Source organism: Podarcis gaigeae (assembly GCF_964106915.1).
Source record: "Podarcis gaigeae genome assembly, chromosome: 10".
Classification (NCBI taxonomy): Eukaryota; Metazoa; Chordata; class Lepidosauria; order Squamata; family Lacertidae; genus Podarcis; species Podarcis gaigeae.
In genome coordinates, this window is record NC_139686.1 from 9176288 (window position 1) to 9197718 (window position 21431).

A 21431-nucleotide genomic window follows, 5' to 3' on the forward strand; every position below is an offset into this window, starting at 1 on the left:
TCGCTTGGCCTTTGTCACCCATGTGATATTTCCTCAACTGAACAATCCTAACAATTAGTACAATCCTAAAGTTGTTTTGTGGCGCTCATTTGATAGATATTGAGATTTACCTCTGACGGAGGGCGGGGGAGAGAGAATGGATAAAAAATATTGATTCTGGACCACTGAAAGTGCCCCAGTTTCTACTGCATGCAGGCTAAGCAAAGCCATTAAATGTTGAGGGTCTGCAATCTGAACTTCGTTAATAAGACATTCATCAATCACCACCATGCAAGGCCGCTTAAAAGAGTGCAGAGATTAATGGGGACTGATTTGACGAGGATCTCATGCGGCTTGCTAAAGGGAAAATTGGAGAGAGCCACGTTAGTCCCAAATCCAAAACTGTGTCCAAATAAATAATATATATATATAAATTATACCCACACGCCTGCCATAGTTGCCTTCATGTGATGGCTGTTACCAGAAGATCTTTAAGGGGAATTCCTGACCTTTTGAGCACCAGACATTTAAAACACTACTGCACCATTTTAAATAGCAATGGCTTCCCTGCAAAGAACCCTGGGAAGTGTAGTCCCCCCCCCCCCTATTTAAGGTGTTGAGAGTTGCTAGGAGGTCCCTATTTCCCTCCCAGAGCGCCAATTCCTCGTGGGCGAAATGAGACAAGTGAACATCATTGATTTATCAACCAATCGATCCCTTTTCCCAGGGAACTCTGGGAACTGAAGTTCTGTGAGGGGAGCAGGGGTCTCCTAGCAATTATTAGCACCATTAAAGTTTTGAAGGGTTTTTTTTGGGGGGGGGGTTGCTAGACCCCAATGCCAACAGCTTTGAGGCTTCCTTGGACTGCAAAGGTATTAGATATTGTAGCTCTACGCTCAATAACAGTTCTGATATAATAGAACAAAGTGTTCACAGAGGAGCTGTTAAGCATTATGTTATAGCACTATGGGTTTTTATTTAGGCTGTTAATTTTCCATGAATCATTTTGAGCAGAAATGTATTCGTGGAAAGTGTGGTATATATAAATAAACTGACGGTGACTAAGTTAGCAGCTGAATATTCTTTTAAAAAGGACATGCATTGATGTGGATGGAATAATCTGACCACTTTGGTTCCACTAAGTTTCTCATTTGTTCCAAGTGTCAAGTTCATTTTGCCCCGTTTCTTCACCAGTTTGAAAAAGTTTTACAAAACAAACAAACACACCGGCACAAAATTTCACATGCATTTTGACCTTTCACATTTTGTCAAATAATGGCTAATTGTTTTAAAACACTCAAATCAACATTTCTGTGATGGATTAGACAGCAAAGCTACACTGTGCACTTTATATTTGACAAAGCTAAGGGTTTCTCTTGACGCAAACACTTCCTGCAAGTCAGTTCCCCTAATACAATGCGTTTTTCCATGTTAGTTTGCCCTAATACGCATCTCTGTGGCCATTCTTTGGTTGGTGAACTGCCTCACAAAATTATAAGAAGCGAAAATTTGGTCTGGGAAGTACAAATTAGGTGGGTGCTCACTGAAAGGTGAACGGACTCCAATTTCTCTCCCACAATCTTACTGTAAGAAATAGAAAGGAAGGAGCTTCTCAAGAACGGGCAGAGATAATGCAGCCCAGCTTTACAGGACAGGAAAACTCAAGCTACAGGTGGCAAGGGAAGCAAGGAGTGAGAAAAAGAGCTTTTTAAAACTCTCAAACGAGAGGGAAATGATTATAGAATCCTAACAGCTGACCAAGAGAAGGCAGAACCTGAAGCTCATTGGTGAAGCACCAGCCAATCATGTAGAACAGGCCTCCCCAAACCCAGCCCTCCAGCTGTTTTGGGACTACAATCTGGGAGTGCCAGATGTAGAAGATCCCTGTTTCAATCCCTGACACCTGCAAGTGGGACTGGGAATGCCCCCTGCCCGAAGCCCAGGAGAGTAGCTGCCAGTCCGTGTAGACAGCACTGACCTGGATGGACCAGGTATAAGGAATCTTCCTATGTTTCCTAAGGTAAAGGTACAGGTACCCCTGCCCATACGGGCCAGTCATGTCTGACTCTAGGGTTGTGCGCTCATCTCACTTAAGAGGCCGGGAGCCAGCGCTGTCCGGAGACACTTCCGGGTCACGTGGCCAGCGTGACGAAGCTGCTCTGGCGAGCCGGCACCAGCGCAGCACACGGAAACGCCATTTACCTTCCCGCTAGAAAGCGGTGCCTATTTATCTACTTGCACTTAGGGGTGCTTTTGAACTGCTAGGTGGGCAGGAGCTGGGACCGAAAGACGGGAGCTCACCCCGCCGCGGGGATTCGAACCGCCGAACATACGATCGGCAAGTCCTAGGCACTGAGGTTTTACCCACAGCGCCACTCACGTCCCTGATGTTTCCTACTCTGCTCCTATTTTTCCTCCAACTCCTCCTCGAAGGGGAACTCTACCCAACTCCACCCAGTTCCGGGTTCCATCGGCTGAGTTTCCAGTTGAAGAGGATGCTGGGAAGGAGGATCAGCAATGGTTCGTCTCTGCCTGGAGCTGTCCTTCAGAGTAGACGACACCAGGGCAACAGAGTCCAATGGACCAACTGGGTGTCAGGCGGTTTCCTGCGCTCGGGGGAAACAAAACTTCCCAATGCTCCCTAGCAGAGGTAACCAATGTGGTGGCCTGCAGATGTTGCTTGGGACTACATCTCCCATCATCCTTTTGGGCAGGGGACATCTAGCTAGGGTTTATGGGAACTGGAGTCTGGCAGAATCTAGGGAGCATCACTTTGGTGGACCCCAGCCTCTGGGCTGCTTCTGGCCTCCCTATTTTGTCCACCGCATACATTTCCCCACCAGGCCAGACGCTCAAATGCCCAGGCGGGGATGCTATGTTGTTGTTATTTTTAAAAAGATAAATGATGCATTTCCTTCCCCCACTCCACCCCCATTGTTTAAGCAGTCCCTGCTGCTTAGTTTGTGGTGCTGAAAGGCGGAAGCTAAGAACCAGCAAACGAGGAGGCTGGTGTGGGATTGTTGTTGTTTAGTCGTGTCCGACTCTTCGTGACCCCATGGACCAGAGCACGCCAGGCACTCCTGTCTTCCACTGCCTCCTGCAGTTTGGTCAGACTCATGCTGGTAGCTTTGAGAACACTGTCCCACCATCTCGTCCTCTGTCGTCCCCTTCTCCTTGCGCCCTCCATCTTTCCCAACATCAGGGTCTTTTCCAGGGAGTCTTTTCTTCTCATGAGGTGGCCAAAGTATTGGAGCCTTAGCTTCAGGATCTGTCCTTCCAGTGAGCACTCAGGGCTGATTTCCTTCAGAATGGAGAGGTTTGATCTTCTTGCAGTCCATGGGGCTCTCAAGAGTCTCCTCCAGCACCATAATTCAAAAGCATCAATTATTCGGCAATCAGCCTTCTTTATGGTGTGGGATTAGCAGATATAAAAGAAAAGCAGTCTGAAGATCTCGCTGCCCTTTCTAAGTCTGAATGCACAGCTTGTGATCATCAAGATCGTTTGGGTCTTTAATCATATTTATGCTTCACCTTTCCTCCACGGAGCTCAAGGAGGCACCAATGGTTCTTTTCCCATTTTAACGTCCCACAACAACCCTATGAGGTAGGTCAGGCTGAGAGACCGTGACTGGGCCCCAAGGTCACCCAGTGGATTTCACGGCTGAGCAGGGATTCGAACCCTGGCCTCCCAGCTCCTAGACCAACACTCTAACCACTGCACCACAGTGGCTCTCACTAGATTTGGACACATGGGTTGCCTATATCAATTCACATATCGATGGGATATTTGCATTAGTGTCAGAAGATGAAGTTTCCCCCCTTTATTACATTTGCAGCCAGCCAAAAAATTAAATAAAAATCTGTCTCAATTAAATCAATAAACCTTTTTTAGAAAAGGAAAATGGTATCTTACATTTCTGAAGCAGAACTGGGGAGCTGCTTCAGTTCCACATTGCTTCTGGTAATCTGCCCAGTCGAAGTCCTGGCTAGAATAACCTGCAAGACAACGCATAAGAATATAAGCAGGGCTTTATTTTTCAGCCTCAACTCGCCAGAACTCAGTTCAGGCACCTCTCAGGTGGGCGCCTTTGCCGTTATAAGAAAACAGAGGTGAGTTCATGGTGAGTTCTGGCAACTCTTTTTTTTCTTCTAACACTGAATATAAGGACATAAGAAGGAGCATCTCCACCCCCATCATTCAGCCCAGACACTGAGATCCAGCTCCGAGGGTTTCTGGTGGTTCCCTCACTGCGAGAAGTGAAGTTACAGGGCCTTCTTGGTAGTGGCACCCACCCTCTGGAACGCCCTCCCATTGGATGTCAAACAGATAAATACTATATATGGCTTTTAGAAGACGTCTGAAAGCAGTCCTGTATAGGGAAGTTTTTAATATTAGATGTTTTTCTGTGATTTAATAATTTCTTAGAAGCTGCCCAGAGGGTAGGATTTGAACCAACAGGTTCAAAGGAGATTCCAACTAAACATTAGGAAGAAATTCTGGACGGTAAAAGCAGTTTGGCAGCTTGGAAGGTGACGACTCTCCTTCCCTGGAGGTTTTAAAGCAGAGGTTGGATGGCCATCTGTCATGGATGCTTTAGCTGAGATTCCTGCATTGCAACAGGGGGTTGGACTAGATGACCCAGGGGTCCCTTTGCATTCTGCAGTTCTATGATTCTGGGTACCAAAAAGTTCCCACTGCCAAGGTCCCTTTGAAGAACGACGGCTTGCCTCTTTGGCAGCTGGATCTGCTGCAGCCTCAAATCTCCAGCTGTCTTCACTGCTCTGTTCTTCCACCCATGCACTTACTGAAATTTTGGACTTTGGTCATGCCTGAAGTCAGCCCTTCTCCAACCGGGTGCAGTTCAGGTGCGTTGTACTACCTGAAGTATACCTGAAGGAGCGTCTCCACCTCCATCGTTCTGCCTGGACACTGAGGTCCAGCGCCGACGGCCTTCTGGCGGTTCCCTCACTGTGAGAAGTGAGGTTACAGGGAACCAGGCAGAGGGCCTTCTTGGTGGTGGCACCTGCCCTGTGGAATGCCCTCCCACCAGATGTCAAAGAGAAGAACAACTACCAAACTGTTAGAAGACATCTAAAGGCAGCCCTGTTTAGGGAAGCTTTTAATGTTTAATAGGTTATTGTATTTTAGTGTTTTGTTGGAAGCCGCCCAGAGTGGCTGGGGGGACCCAGCCAGATGGGCGGCGTATAAATAAATTATTATTATTATTATTATTATTATTATTATTATTATTATTAAACTCCCATCAACCTCAGGCAGCAGGTGTTAGATGTTGGCGGCTAGCAGCCCTTTTATAACCAGCTAAATGTTTTATTAACTGCAGCGGCCCGTTAAGATTTCAGATGCTGGCAATAGCATGCAGTCAAGGAGCGGCGCATGATTACATTCGAGCGCATAGCTGAGCGTCCTTTGCAACGTGCTGTAATCCTTGAGCAAATGCTCCCTCCCCTTAAACAGCTCATAAAAGGGCGCAATGGCTCTTAATGTTTAAGAAAGAAAGAAAGAAAGAAAGAAAGAAAGAAAGAAAAGAGGTCTATAAATCCAGCAGCTTAGTAAATATAAGCAGTGCCAGCACAGTGCTTACATTTGTTGGCAGTTAATGGAGATTCATTTGCTGGCTGGCACCAAACAGAGAGAGCACATGGGTCTATTTTTGGCTCCAGGGAAGCCACACAATTCTTCTTCCAGTTGTTTAATAGCAGGGAAGGAATGTATATTAAATCTGCCTCCAGGCAAAAGGGGTAAATTCAATTTAGGAAAAACATGCAGTCTAACCTCTACCCGTCCCCAGAAAACCAGCAACCAAAGTAGGCTGTGTTGGTATAATAAAGCAGAATTTATTTATTAATTGTGTTTAGGTGTCAGCTCGGAAAAATAAGGATGTCTTGAAAAATATTGTTGTGTCACCATTTCATAGAACCCTAGAACTGGAAGTTCAATTGCAATGAAACTATCTCTTGTTATTTATGACTCGCTTGTTTTGTATGTGGTGCGATGCAATAAACTGCCATTGCACTTTTGGGTTGTTAAAAAGGTAAAGGGACCCCTGACCGTTAGGTCCAGTCGTGACCGACTCTGGGGTTGCAGCGCTCATCTCGCTTTATTGGCCGGGGGAGCCGCCGTACAGCTTCCCGGTCATGTGGCCAGCATGACTAAGCCGCTTCTGGCGAACCAGAGCAGCGCACGGAAACACCGTTTACCTTCCCGCTGGAGCGGTACCTATTTATCTACTTGCACTTGACATGCTTTCGAACTGCTAGGTTGGCAGGAGCTGGGACCGAGCAACAGGAGCTCACCCCGTCACGGGGATTCGAACCGCCGACCTTCTGATCAGCAAGTCCTAGGCTCTGTGGTTTAACCCACAGCGCCACCTGCATCCCTTATTTTGGGTTGTTAATAATGGTAATAAAACTTAGGGGGGGGGGGTAAATAAATGCTTCTGCTCCCCATATATTATCCTCACAACAACCCTGTGAGGTAGGGTGGGTTAGACTTAGAGACACACTGAGTTAGGCTTAGAGATGATGCCATGTTTCTCTAGCATTAAGCCAAAACTGGAACCACTATGCGAGGAGTCACCATTGCGGATCTTTCCTGGCGCTCCTGAATGCCTTTCCCTTGCTGAAAGAGGTAATTCTGCAGTTGCTATTAAAACAAACTGCGGTGTGTGCTTGGTTGCAGTGTTCATGTGGCGCCCACAACAGCTTCTCCAATTTGTGATTGCAAAAAGGCGTCCCCCAAAAAGGCTGGCGACTGCTGCAGTGCACCATGCCAGTTCTCAAACATACAGTATTTTTCAGTGGATAATATGCCCCCCATGTATAAGACGCCCAAAATTAAGAAATTAAGTTCTTTAGCTTTTCGGAGGGGTGGGGGAGGTCACTTCCTCCAATCGCTCACCCGCCTGCCCGCCACCACTGATCGCTTGCCACTGCCACTGCCGATCAAACGCCTCGCCGCAGCTGCCAATTGTCTGCTCACTGCCGCCACCAACCCACCTGCCCACTTGCTGCAGCCGCCAATCACCTGCCCAATTGCCGCAGCCACAGCCAATCGCCAGCAGGCCTTGCCACAGCCACCAATCACCCGCCCAATCGCCACTGCCATTAATCGCACGTCCCCCCTTTGCATTCACTATCCATGTATAAGAAGACACCCAATTTTTGTCTGATTTTTTCTTAGCAGGCCTCGGTCCTGTATACCTGAAGGAGCGTCTCCACCCTCATCGTTCAGCCCAGACACTGATATCCAGCGCCAAGGGCCTTCTGGCGGTTCCCTCATTGCAAGAAGTGAGGTTACAGAGGGCCTTCTCGGTGGTGGCACCCACCCTGTGGAACGCCCTCCCTTCAGATGTGAAGGAAATCAGCAGCTATCCTGTCTTTAAAAGACATCTGAAGGCAGCCCTGTTCAGGGAAGTTTTTAATATTTAACGCTGTACTGTTCTTAACACTTGATTGGGAGCCGCCCAGAGTGGCTGGGGAAACTCAGCCAGATGGGCGGGGTATAAATAATAAATTATTATTATTATTATTATTATTATTATTATTATTATTATTATTATTGCAAAAAGCATCGTCTTATACACGGAAATATACAGTAAATATCTGGGAGCTTCATGGCTGAGTCCCTCTCTCCAGATTTAGCAGGCAGCATTTATGGGTTTCTTCCACGTCCTACGTCCTGGGTTACGCAACCCTGAAACCCACTATCAAAACCAAAACAAGCTGTGGGCTAGCCAGGGCACCGTAGCACTCTGAAAACACAGGAAAGACTTTTTGCCCAGAGAGAGCTATATAAATATATACAGACCTTTGGGCGGTGTCAGGTGGACTCTGTTTTTCAGGCACCACTGTACTGGCATGATCCCCAAGGAATCGGCATGGCAAATCATGGAGGCTGCGCTCCCTTCGGGACGGAGGTCGTCAATGGTTACTTGAACGAAATGGTTGTTAAAAACCTGGAGGGAACCAAACAATTCTGCATTAAGGAAAAATCCCTGCCATCGACACACACAGAACGAATGTAAACTCTGTTCAGAGACCAACCAGCCTTGTGTTTTCCTTTCATTTTGCACAGAAAAATACTAGGTTTAGGATACTCATCAGCAAAAGTGGGTCTGCAATTTTCACACTTCAGGTCCGAAACGTACCTCACAGGGTTGTTGTGAGGATAAAATGGGGAGGGGGAGAACCAGGTAAGACACCTGGAGCGCCTTGGAGGAAAAGGTGGGGTAGAAATGCAATATAATTAATAAATAAAGTGGGAGTGCTCTTTTTGGCTAAAGGAAAGTTTGTCAGAGTGTCCCCACCATTGAGCTTACCACTAATAACCTACCCTAGGACCTCACAGGGAAGGGAAAGTAAGAAATCTATTATTATTATTATTATTATTATTATTATTATTATTTTCCATCTGTGTTAGAATCACAGAATTTTAGAGTTGGAAGGGACCCAAGGGTCATCTAGTCCAACCCCCTGCCTTTCCCCATTTTAAATTTCTCACCTTAGATATTGTAGCGGGACAAATCCTACATGGCTCTTTCATATCCACCGCCTCCAATTTCATGCCCACCGTGAACAAATGGTTTCTCAAGTCGTCATGGTCCTATGAAACAAAAACAAATAAATCCAAGGCTTTGTCCCCAAGACTCAGAAGGTGTCCAGTCAAAGGCGACTATGACGGTTGTGACGCTCATCTCACTTTCAGGCCGAGGGAGCTGGTGTTTGTCGACAGACATGTTCCCGGGTCATGTAGCCAGCAGGACTAAACCGCGTCTGGCACAATGGGACACCGTGACATAAACCAGAGCACATGGAAACGCCGTTTTCCTTCCTGCCAGAGTGGTACCTATTTATCTACTTGCACTGGCATGCTTTTGAACTGCTAGGTTGGCAGGAGCTGGGACAGAGCAATGGGAGCTCACTCCGTCCCAGGGATTTGAACCGCCGACCTTCTGATCGACAAGTCCTAGGCTCTGTGGTTTAACCCACAGTGCCACCTGCGTCAAATACTCCACTCCAGATCTGTGTAGAGTTTATTCCTGAGCATTTTCTCCTCCCAAAGACATCCCGCTAGGGCTTAGGATCGGGGTTTTCCTTCTCTTAGATGGGCTGCCTTCCCAGGGTGATGGGCCCCAGTTTAAAGGGAAGCGTGAGAAGGTGGCTTCAAAACGCTCCCTCCCAGCAAACCTTTTACCAGCCTGTCTCAGAGTCAGAGGAATGAATGAGACGGCAAACATATGCTCCCTTTCAAGACGCCAATTAATCTACATAATTTCTGAAGGATACATTTCACTGGAGCGAACACAAAGCTTTTAATTGCTATTAGGCTCAAATTGACGCACAGCCATGATGGATTGCTCTCTGAATTCCTTGGCGCACATCAATGGCAGATAATAAGACTTCTCTTTCTTTCTCTTTACTCTTGAGACAAAAAAGAAAGTAGGGTCTCATGGATCCCACATGGTGCATCAAACACCGGTCCTTTACGTTCAATACGACATAGCAGATGTATGTGATTGTGTAATACTTAACCCCTCTTACCAATTTGTACTTAAGAGACTTGAGAGCCTGTATAGTCTAGCGGTTAAAGGGCTGGACCAGGGGAAGGCAAACTAAGGCCCGGGTGCCGGATCTGGCCCAATCGTCTTCTCAATCCGGCCCCCAGATGGTCTGGGAATCAGTGTGTTTTTACAGGAGCAGAATGTGTCCTTTTATTTAAAATGCATCTCTGGGTTATTTGTGGGGCCTGCCTGGTGTTTTTACATGTGTAGAATGTGTCCTTTTATTTAAAATGCATCTCTGGGTAATTTGTGGGGCATAGGAATTCGTTCATATTTTTTAAATTCAAAATATAGTCTAGCCCCCCACAAGGTCTGAGGGACGGTGGACCGGCCCACAGCTGAAAAAGGTTGCTGACCCCTGAGCTGGACTATAAGACCTGGGAGACCAGGGTTCAAATTTCCACTCGGCCACCCAGAGCTCACTGGGAGACCTTGGGCCAGTCACTGCCTCTCAGCCCAGCCTACCTTATAGGGTTGTTTTGAGGATAAAATAGGAAGGAGGGGATGTAAGTGGTCTTGCAGGGGGTTGGACTAGATGACCCTCAGGGTCCCTCCCAACCCTACCATTGTGTGATTCTATGATTCATCTGACTGGGTTTCCCCAGCCACTCTGTGGCATCTTTGCATCTCAAAGCTCCTAGGTTCATCTGTATAAACAAAGCGTTCTATGAAATACTCATGTAATATATAGACCAGACTTAGGTATAGTGGTACCTCGGGTTACATACGCTTCAGGTTACATACGCTTCAGGTTACACTCCGCTAACCCAGAAATAGTACCTCGGGTTAAGAACTTTGTTTCAGGATGAGAACAGAAATCGTGGCTCCGGCAGCGCGGCAGCAGCAGGAGGCCCCATTAGCTAAAGTGGTGCTTCAGGTTAAGAACAGTTTCAGGTTAAGAACAGACCTCCAGAACTAATTAAGTACTTAACCCGAGGTACCACTGTAATTTAATTGATTGCAAATTAGACGATTCATTAGGGCGTTTGCTGGGCTATTAGCTAACCATTTATATTTATATTGTTTCTATATTCTGCTGAAAGCCGCCCAGAGTGGCTGGGGAAACCCAGCCAGATCGGCAGGGTTTAATAATAATAATAATAATAATGCTATCCTAGTTGTTCTTTGGTGTTTCACCTGCTCGTTCTATGATTACTGATTGAAATACATTTGGTTTTTAAAAATTGTTCTCCAGCTTGGGGTCACTTTACGATGAAGGGTGGGCTAAAATGGTGTTTAGACAAAATGAAATAAATCAAGAATCTTTGCTTTCAAATGCTTAAGGCAGCGGTGGGCTGGTGGTGTCCCCAACCTTTCAGTGGGTCACATTTAAGTGAGTCTGCAGGACTCTGCAATTGAAAGGATTCGATTCCAGAAGCCACACATTTTGCGCTTCCGAACACAGCACCGACCCCTCTCCCCTCCAATTATGCGCCAATTTTGTGCGGTTTCCCACCACTGGAAAACTATTGCTTTCCAACAGCCTGGTTTTCATAAAAAGGAAGAGAGCCTCTTCCATCACTGACCTGCGTTGCAGCAATGACAGTATTCTTGACGCTAGTAATTCCACTCCTCATTCTTCACAGGAACCAAGTGTTTTTTGAAAGCAGGAGCAATAACACACTCCTGCACCCCCACTCAGAGCTTATTGTAAAGGTGTTTGTAGGATAGAGTGCACTTGTTTGCAATTCATCACCTTCTCCTTTTATTAAACCTGCAGAATTTTCCATACCGATATATATCCTCACCGCAGGGGAAACTGAACTCACAAGCCAGGCGGCTCAAGGTGAGAATTTATTGCTTTGACAGGGCATAGCTGGCAAGAAACTCAAATCCAAACAAAAGTAAGAAGGGAAGGGAAGGCAAGATGCAGGAAACAAGATTTTTTGGGAAGCTACTGCCTTCTCTCCACAGAGTTGTGTCTGACCCCTTCGCTACAAAGCTTCTGGCAAATGCTGGCCCAGGCCTTTGACACCTGAGATGTGCATTTTGAGAAGCCACCCTGTTCCTGAAACTGCTATTTACTGTTTGTAAAACAGTGGATTTTAAATTGCTGGAAAGAAATACTGGCTGAGGTCTAGGGATGGAAGGGGGCAGGGAGCGTGGCCTGGATCAGATATTAAAGCGAAACCACCTAAATGTCAGGGCTGGAGCCAGCAGCAAAAATAAATAAATCTCTGAAGGCCAGTGAAGTTGGATCTTTATTCAAGGAAACAAACCACAGCTCAGGCCTAGTGGTCTCAGCAATGCTTTCGAGGAAGTCTTTCCCAGCATCACTCCTCTGGCTCTGAGCCTTCTTCCCATTGCCAGGGCGGGGTTCCCCCCCCCCCCAATGGTGCCTCCCACAATCCCTCTGACTCCAGCCAGTCCAGGATACCAATTCACATTTTTCCAAAATAATACACAAACCGAAAACACAAAACCTTGGGGCAGATGTTGCAGTTCAGTGCATACAGTACCAGTGGCATAGCAGGGGTTGCCGGTACCCGGGGCAGGCAAGCCACCAGTGCGGATGGAGTGTCCCTCCACCAGAGCCAAGCAGGGTCGTGTTGTGCCCCCTGCCTGCTCACATGGGGGGGAGGGCTGGTCAGCCAATGCTGGCGCCTGAGTGGGTTATGCCCTCCTCTCAAATTTTGTGCCTGCCCCCCCCCCCCGCGCTATGCCACTGCACAGTACAAGCTAGATGGACCTAAGGTCTGACATGGTGTTAGGAGGTTAGGCAAGCTTTCTCTCAGTGAAATGACAACACTAGGCATGGAAACGGCAAGGTTATGTGCCCATTCTAGCCTACAGCCTCTCCCAACTTGGCGTCATCCAGTCACGTTGAACTACAACTCCCAACAACCCTGACCAGTCGTCTGGTGCTGATGGTCGTTGGAGTCCACAGATCTGGAGGGCACCAAGTTGAGGACAGCTGTAGCCTGGAATTTGCAAAGATGGCTTCAACAGGCAACCCATGGAGGGGCTGGCCCAGGGTTCAAAATGGCGGCAGCAGTAATAGAACTATGGAGAAAGTAGCATCAAGCAAGGAGCTTGCTCCATTCCCCTATTCCCTACTCCGAACAAAGATGGATGAGTCTGATACGAGAATCAGGAGCACAATACAAGGATGCCACCGAAATTCAAACTGGCTGTTATTTCAGCTGAAAAGGGAATAACAGATCCTACCTTAAACACTTCCATAGGGAGGGGAAATTGTGCTGCCTCAATCAGGGCTTTATCCAGAGCAGAATGCCATTCAGACATAGTCTTCAGAGAACAGATTTCTAAAACAAACCACATCAGAAATCACATGGATGTTGAAGCAGTGTGTATTAACATTCTGCAATGCTTCATTCAAGTTCTGGGTCTGCAAATACGTGGCTGGCATCCGTCTGTCCCAAGATGCAATGGAGTGAGCCTCCAGGGGTGAAGTCAAACCGCCGCATTAGCAGCACCGAAGTGGCTTCCCTGTGGCGCAAGCCTGGGCAGTGTGTATGGAGGTCCTGGACTGCCCAGGTGACAAGATCCTTGTCTTGGCATTGCTGGTGTGAGCCAAAAGAAAGCTGAGATAAATTTGGTACCAGCTTGGCTGCAGGAGTTGGCAAAAGGAGGCATACAAGGTGCCATCCTTAGGGAATCCACTGCAGATTTGTGTAGCGTTTATGCCTTAGCTTTTTCTTCTCCCAAAGATATCCCCAAAAGGAGAGGAAGTTTAGGAACAGAGTTTGCTTTCTCCTAGGTGGGCCACTTTACCGGGTTCTCGTTCTCTCCCTCTCCCTCTCTCCCTCTCTCCCTCTCTCTCTCACACACACACACACACACTTACTCACTCACTCACTCACTCACTCACTCACTCACTCACTCACTCACTCATATAGGCCTCATTTGCACACCTGGTAGATTTAACCAGATTTGTCCCAACAGACCCACACAGCAACCTGCTTTTAAGCTGCCCCGAAGACTCAACTGATGACCGTGCTTTGCAAAGTACAAAAACCGTAAATCGAGGGGGCGGGAAAGTTCCGTTGGCTGCCTCACTCAGTGCTTTTAAGCAATTCACAGCGGGTTTTTCTTTAAACGCCTGTAAATCCATTCACAGGAGGAAAGTGAGATTAAAATAAAGCCTTTCCTTCTGGGACAATCTCTTGCCTCACTGCGCCCCCACAAAACTGCACGCCCCAGAATACAACATGATGGGAGAGGTAAGCAGGCTCTCCTACTAAGTGGAACTAGAGCTCTCTTCCTGCTGCTCCTAGAATCAAGGTCAGTAAATCTGTTAATGAAGACAATAGGGCAAAGTTTTGGCACTCGGCCGAAATACACTTAACACTCTTATCACCTGTTTGCAGCACCTCTGGGATAAACACTGAGCTCACCTGCAACTTGAACTGATTTGTGAGGGTCCAATACCTGCCCAAGACATTTTGCGGCTTGAGACAGAGCAGTGAATGGCCTCTCACCCCACTAAGTCAAAGTGCATGCCCAAGGCCTGCCAAGTTATTTTGCCGCCCGAGGCAGAAGATCCCACAAGCACCTTTCTGGTAGTCAAAGCACAATACAGGCGACTCTCAACTAGGGCTGGGCAATATATTGATATATCATCCCAAACAGGTTCCATATCGTGATATCGGTTTCATAACTTTTGACCTGGCAATACAGTCATACCTCAGGTTACAGATGCTTCAGGTTGTGTGTTTTCGGGTTACGGACGCGCCGAAACCTGGAAGTACAGTGGTACCTCGGGTTAAGTACTTAATTCGTCCCGGAGGTCCATACTTAACCTGAAACTCTTCTTAACCTGAAGCAGCACTTTAGCTAATGGGGCCTGCTGCTGCCGCTGCGCTGCTAGAGCCCGATTTCTGTTCTTATCCTGAAGCAAAGTTCTTAACCTGAAGCACTAATTCTGGCTTAGTGGAGTGTGTAATCTGAAGCGTATGTAACCCGAGGTACCACTGTACTGGAACGGTTTACTTCCAGGTTTTGGCGCTCGTGCAGAAGCGCTAAATTGCGCTTTGCGCATGCACAGAAGCGCAACCCGCGCATGCGCAGACGCGGCACTGCAGGTTGTGAACGTGCCTCCCAAATGGATCACGTTTGCAACCCGAGTGTCCACTGTATATCACAAATCATGACATGTGCATGTGTGCGCTATGCAAAAATTCCGATCTGGGGGAAAACCATGAAGCCAGCCAATGCCTCTACATAGCCCCATCCTTATTTCAGATGTCATGATCTATTGGTATATGTTAAAGACCAACTAAGTTAGTTCTTGGTATGAGCAGATGCCAATCACCCATAAGTTAGTTCTTGGTATGAGCAGATGCCAATCACCCATTCCCACCACCCTTCTGAGTAATACCCCTCCCCACCTTCTCACTATATAGAAGGGTCTGGAAACTTCTGTTTCAGTGTATCTGAAGAAGTGTGCATGCACACGAAAGCTCATACCAAGAACTAACTTAGTTGGTCTTTAAAGTGCTACTGGAAGGAAAAATTTTTTTTTGTTTTGACTATGGCAGACCAACACGGCTACCTATCTGTTATTGGTATATGGTGATGTTTAGCTGGTGATGCTGAAAACCAGATATCGCCCAGCCCTACTCTTACGTTCTGGGGATAGCAAAATCATGCATGGTCTAAACACCTTGGGTTCAAAGGCGGGTGAGGTTGCCAAAGTCCTTTCCCCCTCGGACACTTGATCCTTTTATGCCCACTTTTAATTCCTTTTGCCAATTGTGCAAAGCTTATGCAACTTAAATGTGTGCACGCTGTGAGTTACCTGTAACAGCAAACTAAGGCCATGCAGGTACCATACATTTAAAGCATATTATACTATTCATTAACCGTAGGCAGGCAGGGACCTGCCTATAACATTTTAGGAAACTTATTTCTGCATTTTTTTCTTTCGTATTTTTACCTGCAGGTGGATCCAGTCTGTACTTATTCTCTTGACACCAACCAACTGGTCGAAGTCTGTAATCCAAGTAAAACAACCACTGGTCATAGGATTCAGTCTCCTCCAATCCCACATAGCGAAGGCGTAATCTTCCTCCAACATTCTCAAGAACACTAACTATCCAGTATTGAAAGGGACTCTGGGAATCCTGAAGCTCTATTAAGGAATCAACTGTAATGAGGTCTACAGGGTTTTTCCCTCGCAGAGGCTGTTTGAACAGAAGCAAAACTCCTTATTTTAAACTTTATGCGAAGTCTTCTCACGGTAACAGAGACAGCAGAAGATTTATATTTTTAAATTTTTTATTCTATATTTTGTGTGTATGTGTGCGTGTGTGTGTTTGCGGTTGGATGACGGTTTTTCTTCACCTTTATCCCAACGGTCTCTCCTTCCTCCTAATTTTAACCCAGTCATACATTCCAAAAGCAAAAGAAAAAAAAGGGAAAAACAGGAAGAGAAATTAACTGTGCTTAATGCTTGACAATTATTCTTTTCAAAATTGACTCACATCCCCCCATTTAAAAAAAAATAATATTATTAATATCCCAGGAATCGGATTATGTGAAAATAAAATAAACGGTCTTAACTGTAGGGAGCTGTGACAAGGAAATGTTTAGGGAAAAGGAGTAAGCTTTTAAATGTTCACCTTGCAAAGTCACACATATATTCAGATCCTGGCAGCAGAAGCTGGTCCATTTGCAGAAATGGGCTACTGCCCAGCCATCTTCAGTTTGCCCCCAGATAGCCCTCACCTGCCCTGTTTCCTTACTTACAAATACTCCAGGGGGTGGCCCTGCCTGAAAATGTCCTCCTCCTTAAGTCCCAGTGTTGCGCTTGCAGAACTCAGCAGAAGGGCAGCGAAGGACAGGAGCAAAACTAGAATGAGCTGGCTCTACTTGCCACTGGCTCTGGTGCCACCTACTGTCCACCTCCCAACCTTCCACCCTACCAGTTGCCAATGGATTCTGGGTGTTGATTTCTGAATTAGATTTACATTATTATTTTTTTAAAGGATGAGCTATGTATGGCCTTTAGGGTGTGCGTGTGCACGCACACACGTGTGTGTCAGCAAATGTGAATCTGAAGAACGAACCAGACATTACTTTCATATTGTGTTCAGCAAACACACCTGTGTTTTTTGTTTTATAAAAAGGACCAGGTGTGCGTGTGTCGGAAGGGATTTTGTAGAGGTTTTTGTAGCATGTGGGAAAGAGAGGCTTTCATCCTTCACGACCCAACCACAATCCCAATGAAGTCCTCTAGCATGGCAAAAGCGTTATAATAAAAAGTTCCATTGGTGCCAATGACAGTTGTTTTTTCCCCTAATGACTAATTTGCTTGTTGGGATCATTGCAAGTAGTATTGCAACTGGGGGAGGGGAGGGACTGGCAAACTGCAGTCCCAATTAATCCCAATCCCATGTGCCTGTTAATTAATTAATTGTATTTTTAGAAACAAAAAAAGGTGGTTGCTAAACACGCTGTTAAAGCAGCACCTGGTTCAGCCCTTTACCAAAATAAATAAAATCATTTTTGAAACGTAAGCATCCAATCTGCAAAATCTTGAATGTTTTTAACATGACAATTTCCAGATGGCTCGTAAGCATATCCGGGAAACGTTAAAACGGGGTGTTGGTGGGGTGCGAACGGGGCCTGCCACAACAATGATGCATGTCCTGCTTATATGCACTCATTCTATGTGCTTTTAAGTTCCTGTTGGTTTGGGGTTTGCCTGATTAAAACTCTTAGGTGAGGAATGTGGGAAACAGAAGGAGAGCAGAATGTCTATAGATAATAATCAACTCTGCCTTGAGCATCCATTTCTACAGCAAAAGGACCCCGTAAGGAAGGACTACGGTCTAGACAGCCTTTTTGCTAAACCGATAAGCAGTGATGGTGATAATAATTGCCATTAAAAAATAATAATATCTGGAACCAGTTACAATTTGCACACACCCGCCCGATCCTCACTCCTGACTATTGAGCAAACAATGCAAGAGTGATTATTCTAGCAAGTAAGCCACCAATTCGGATAGCAAACTGTGAAACAGGCCTGGAGCCATAAGTTTTGCAGCGATGGTGATCATGGGGAGGAGCTGAAAGTTAGTACACCACAAAACCAGCAGAGACTGAAATGCAAGCTGCTTGTTCTGTTAAAATTAAAAGCTATGGGGTATATTAAATACTCCAGTAAAATGCAGTTGGGTGTCACTGGGCAGAATAAACACTGGGATTGAGTTGAATTGAGCAGCCAGACAGAATGTACTGCCTGCGTATTTCTCAGGAAAATAAAGAGCTAGAGGCTTTTCTATAAAAAAAAAGTGGAATATCCAGGGCTCATTTTACTGAAAGAACACCACAAGGCATCAAGAATATTCATTGCTCCAGCAGTGCATTAGCAAGCCACACACTGTGGTGCATGCCCAGATTTGCATCTCTCTGTGTTGCACCAAGAATGGAATCATAGAATTGTGGAGCTGGAAGGGACCCCAGCGGTCATCTAGTCCAACCCCACCCCCCACACACTACAATGTAGGAATCACAGCTGGACTGGAGATAACCCTCATCTTGAAAAAACACAACTCAGAACCATCCCACACAAATTCCACACCACTGTGGATACACTGAACCGAACAGCAATACTCTCACAGCTTAATCTCACCCGAACCGCAGCCAATTAGGAGATCGTGAAGATAAGAGAATTGCCTTGTTAGATCCATCCTGTTCCAACATCATATATTTGGTAGCTCACTCAGTAGAGCACAACACTCTTAATCTTAGGGTTGTGGGTTTGAGTCCCATGCTGGGCAAAAGATTCCTGCATTGCAGGGGGTTGGACTAGATTACTCTTGTGGTCCCTTCCAACTCTACAATTCTATGGTTTCCACCATCAGCACCATTCCCTCAACAGCAGGGCATGGGGACCTACAGCACTTCTCATCAGGCTTCCTCAAACTCGGCCCTCCAGATGTTTTTGGCCTACAACTCCCATGATCCCTAGCTAGCAGCATCAGTGGTCAGGGATGATGGGAATTGTAGTCTCAATTCCCGAGTTTGAGGAAGCCTGCTCTAGATGTTGCTGGACCACAGATCCTACCATACCTGCTGGCTAGGATTAACAATATCAAAAGGAGAATGTGTTTTCCAGCCCTTTACATCAGGGGCGCTGACTTGGGCCTTATGTTATGGATCCCCAACGGCGCCCGTGACATAACATGACGTCATGACATCATGACATCACATTGGCGATGCGCCGGCACTATCAAGGCCTCACAGGGTCTCGGAGGTTACGTCCAAGACCTCTGAGTGACTTCCGGTTTCTACATCATCTGGGAGGTCGTGTCAGGGCTCTGTGACGACTTCCAATAGAAACCAGAAGTCACAACAGAGGCCTGTGTTGTGAATGTTAAGCACCCATAAAAAAAATTGTGGGTACCCTGGTACCCCAAGACCTAGTGCCTATGCTCTACACTAACCAGTTCAATGTCTCTACGAAGGTCATTACTGTGAAAAGGAATTCCAAACAAGCATAGACTGTCTTGCTTCCATGCATTGAAAGAAACCCAAATAAGAAAATCTGGATCTGTTTGCCTCCCTCTCCACCGCTCCAATAGCCTAGAATCCGATCACTTAAGAATGTAATTGCACTTAAAAGTTGTGCCTATCTTAGATGACCCACATGTAAACAATCAATGCTTTCCTTCTCACCCGCCGCCTTGCCAGAGCTGGGCTAAAAAGCGAGGAGGCGGGAGTCAGTTTTACAGGCTTAAATAATCGTACCACCACAAACACTGTAGCACTCAAGAGGATATATTAACTCAATACATACGCCTTCCAGTAAATTTGCAGGCGCCGTTCGCGAGCCCGTCAAATCACGTATGAGGAACGCCGTCCAGTCCGAATATTTCTCCTTGATAGCTGGGAAAGCAAGGCGAGCACATGATTAGCTAAGGCGACAGATTCTGACCCGTAAAAAGGCTACACCAAAACATAGAGGTAGCTTCCAAACTCTATGACCCATCACAATCTCGGTCCAGTAAACTATGGTTTGCAGGTACCATCCATCCCAAGCCATTTGAGTTTCCATGGTGGAAGAAAGGCAGTAAATCCATGAAAATAAATAAATAAGCAAAAAAGGGGGAAAGGAAAATTCAGCAGTAAAAAGTACCAGTGAGTGTCCCAAGGAAAATTAGTTGTTCCAAGCACTGCATGGATTTAGGTCTGAGCCAGGCATGCATACCCTGAAAAATGTGGACATCCCGTACCCCAGAAAAACACGGACACCCCGTTTTTTATCGTGAGAGAAAGGCGGCCATATTGGGCATCGCGATCTCCCATTATTTCACGCCACAATTTCTCCCCCACCCCACTAAAAAGTTGTCGTTTTTTCCAGGAGGATATAGCAGTGTGAAATCACGTGAGATCACAGCGTCCAAAATGGCCGCCGTTCTCTCGCAATTACAAAACAGGAAGATGGCATCTGGGAACATGGCCTCTTGGTTTTTGCCTTCAAGGTGTTGGGAGGGCATGTGCATCAGCACCACACATTACAAGGTGACAAATTGGGATTTGCGAGGTGACAGGAGCTCTCCAGAGGGATTGTGTTAGCAGCAGTGAAAGTGTCGGCCAAAACTGCGGGGATAAGAGGATTTAAAAAACCAACAAACAACAAGGCTGGATTTATATCCAGGCTCCGACATTAGCAGCTACCAGCAGATCCATCAAGGAAACAGCAGATGACAAAAGGCTGTAAATGTTACCAGCACAGAGAATCAATAGATAACATCATTTACCGGCTGAAGGGGACTGATTGTATGACAAGGCCTAAACAAAGCAGCAAGATGTAACCGTTACAAATGAGCTATTTAATTAACTTGTCACCCAGCTGGTTCTTCAAGGGGGAAGACACGGGCCGAGGGAGCCAGGCCCAGCCGCTAAGATACTCTCGCCCCAACCAGGGAAAAGCATCAGATAATTTAAAGTGGTGGCTTGTGTTCATTGCGACTGGTAGGGGAGAAGGCAGGGAGGTCAGAAACAGGTGGGGCAGGGGCATCAATGGGGCAGGTCAGAGCTGCACCCTTTGCCTGGCTTGCTAGAAGTGCAACAGCAGGAACCATTCATAGGAACATAGAACGGTGGAGTTGAAAGGGACCCGAGGGTCATCTAGTCCAACCCCCGCAATGCAGGAAACTCAGCTAAAGCATCCATGACACATGGCCACCCAACCTCTGCTTAGAAGCCTCTAAGGAAGGAGAGTCCACCATCTCCCCACTGTCAAACAGCTCTTACTGCCAGAAAGTTATTCCTGATGTTGAGTCGGAATCTCCCTTGTTGTAACTTGAAGCCGTGGGTTCGAGTCCTACCCTCCAGAGCAGAAGAAAACAGGCTTGCTCCCTCTTCTGTGTAAGATATTTGAGGATGGCTCTCCTATTTCCTCTCAGTCTCCACTTTTCCAAGTTAACCATACCCAGCTCACTCAACCATTCCTCATAAGGCATGGTTTCCAGACCCTTGATCGGGGGTAAGCAACCTTTTTCAGCTGTGGGCCGGTCCACCGTACCTCAAACCATGTGGTGGACCGGACTATATTTTGAAGAAAAAAGTATGAGCGAATTCCTATGCCCCACAAATAACCCAGAGATGCATTTTAAGTAAAAGCACACATTCTACTCATGTACAAACACCAGGCAGGCCCCACAAATAACAAATAACCCAGAGATCCATTTTAAATAAAAAGACACTTTCTACTCATGTAAAAACACACCGTCCGCTGGCCGGATTGAGAAGGCGATTGGGCCGGATTCGGCTCCCGGGCCTTAGTTTGCCTACCCCTGCTCTTGATCATCTTGGTTGCCCTCCTCTGCACACCTTCCAGCTTGTCGACATCCTTCTTAAATTGTGGGGCCCAGAACCATAGCTGTCAACTTTTCCCTT

The 21431-nt window shown here is 46.5% G+C and overlaps 1 protein-coding gene across 3 annotated transcripts in view; it reads right to left on the reverse strand.

The window, feature by feature from the left end:
• SFMBT2 (Scm like with four mbt domains 2) overlaps positions 1–21431 on the reverse strand; it is a 66524-nt gene that overhangs the window by 21473 nt on the left and 23620 nt on the right. For all 3 annotated transcript variants that reach the window (XM_083700147.1, XM_083700148.1, XM_083700149.1), the window contains 6 exons: positions 19327–19415; positions 15460–15706; positions 12729–12826; positions 8501–8602; positions 7808–7955; positions 3893–3975 (listed from right to left, as the gene is read on the reverse strand). In XM_083700147.1, the coding sequence (XP_083556273.1) occupies positions 3893–3975; positions 7808–7955; positions 8501–8602; positions 12729–12826; positions 15460–15706; positions 19327–19415 (767 nt within the window). The remainder of the gene's footprint in view (positions 1–3892; positions 3976–7807; positions 7956–8500; positions 8603–12728; positions 12827–15459; positions 15707–19326; positions 19416–21431) is intronic.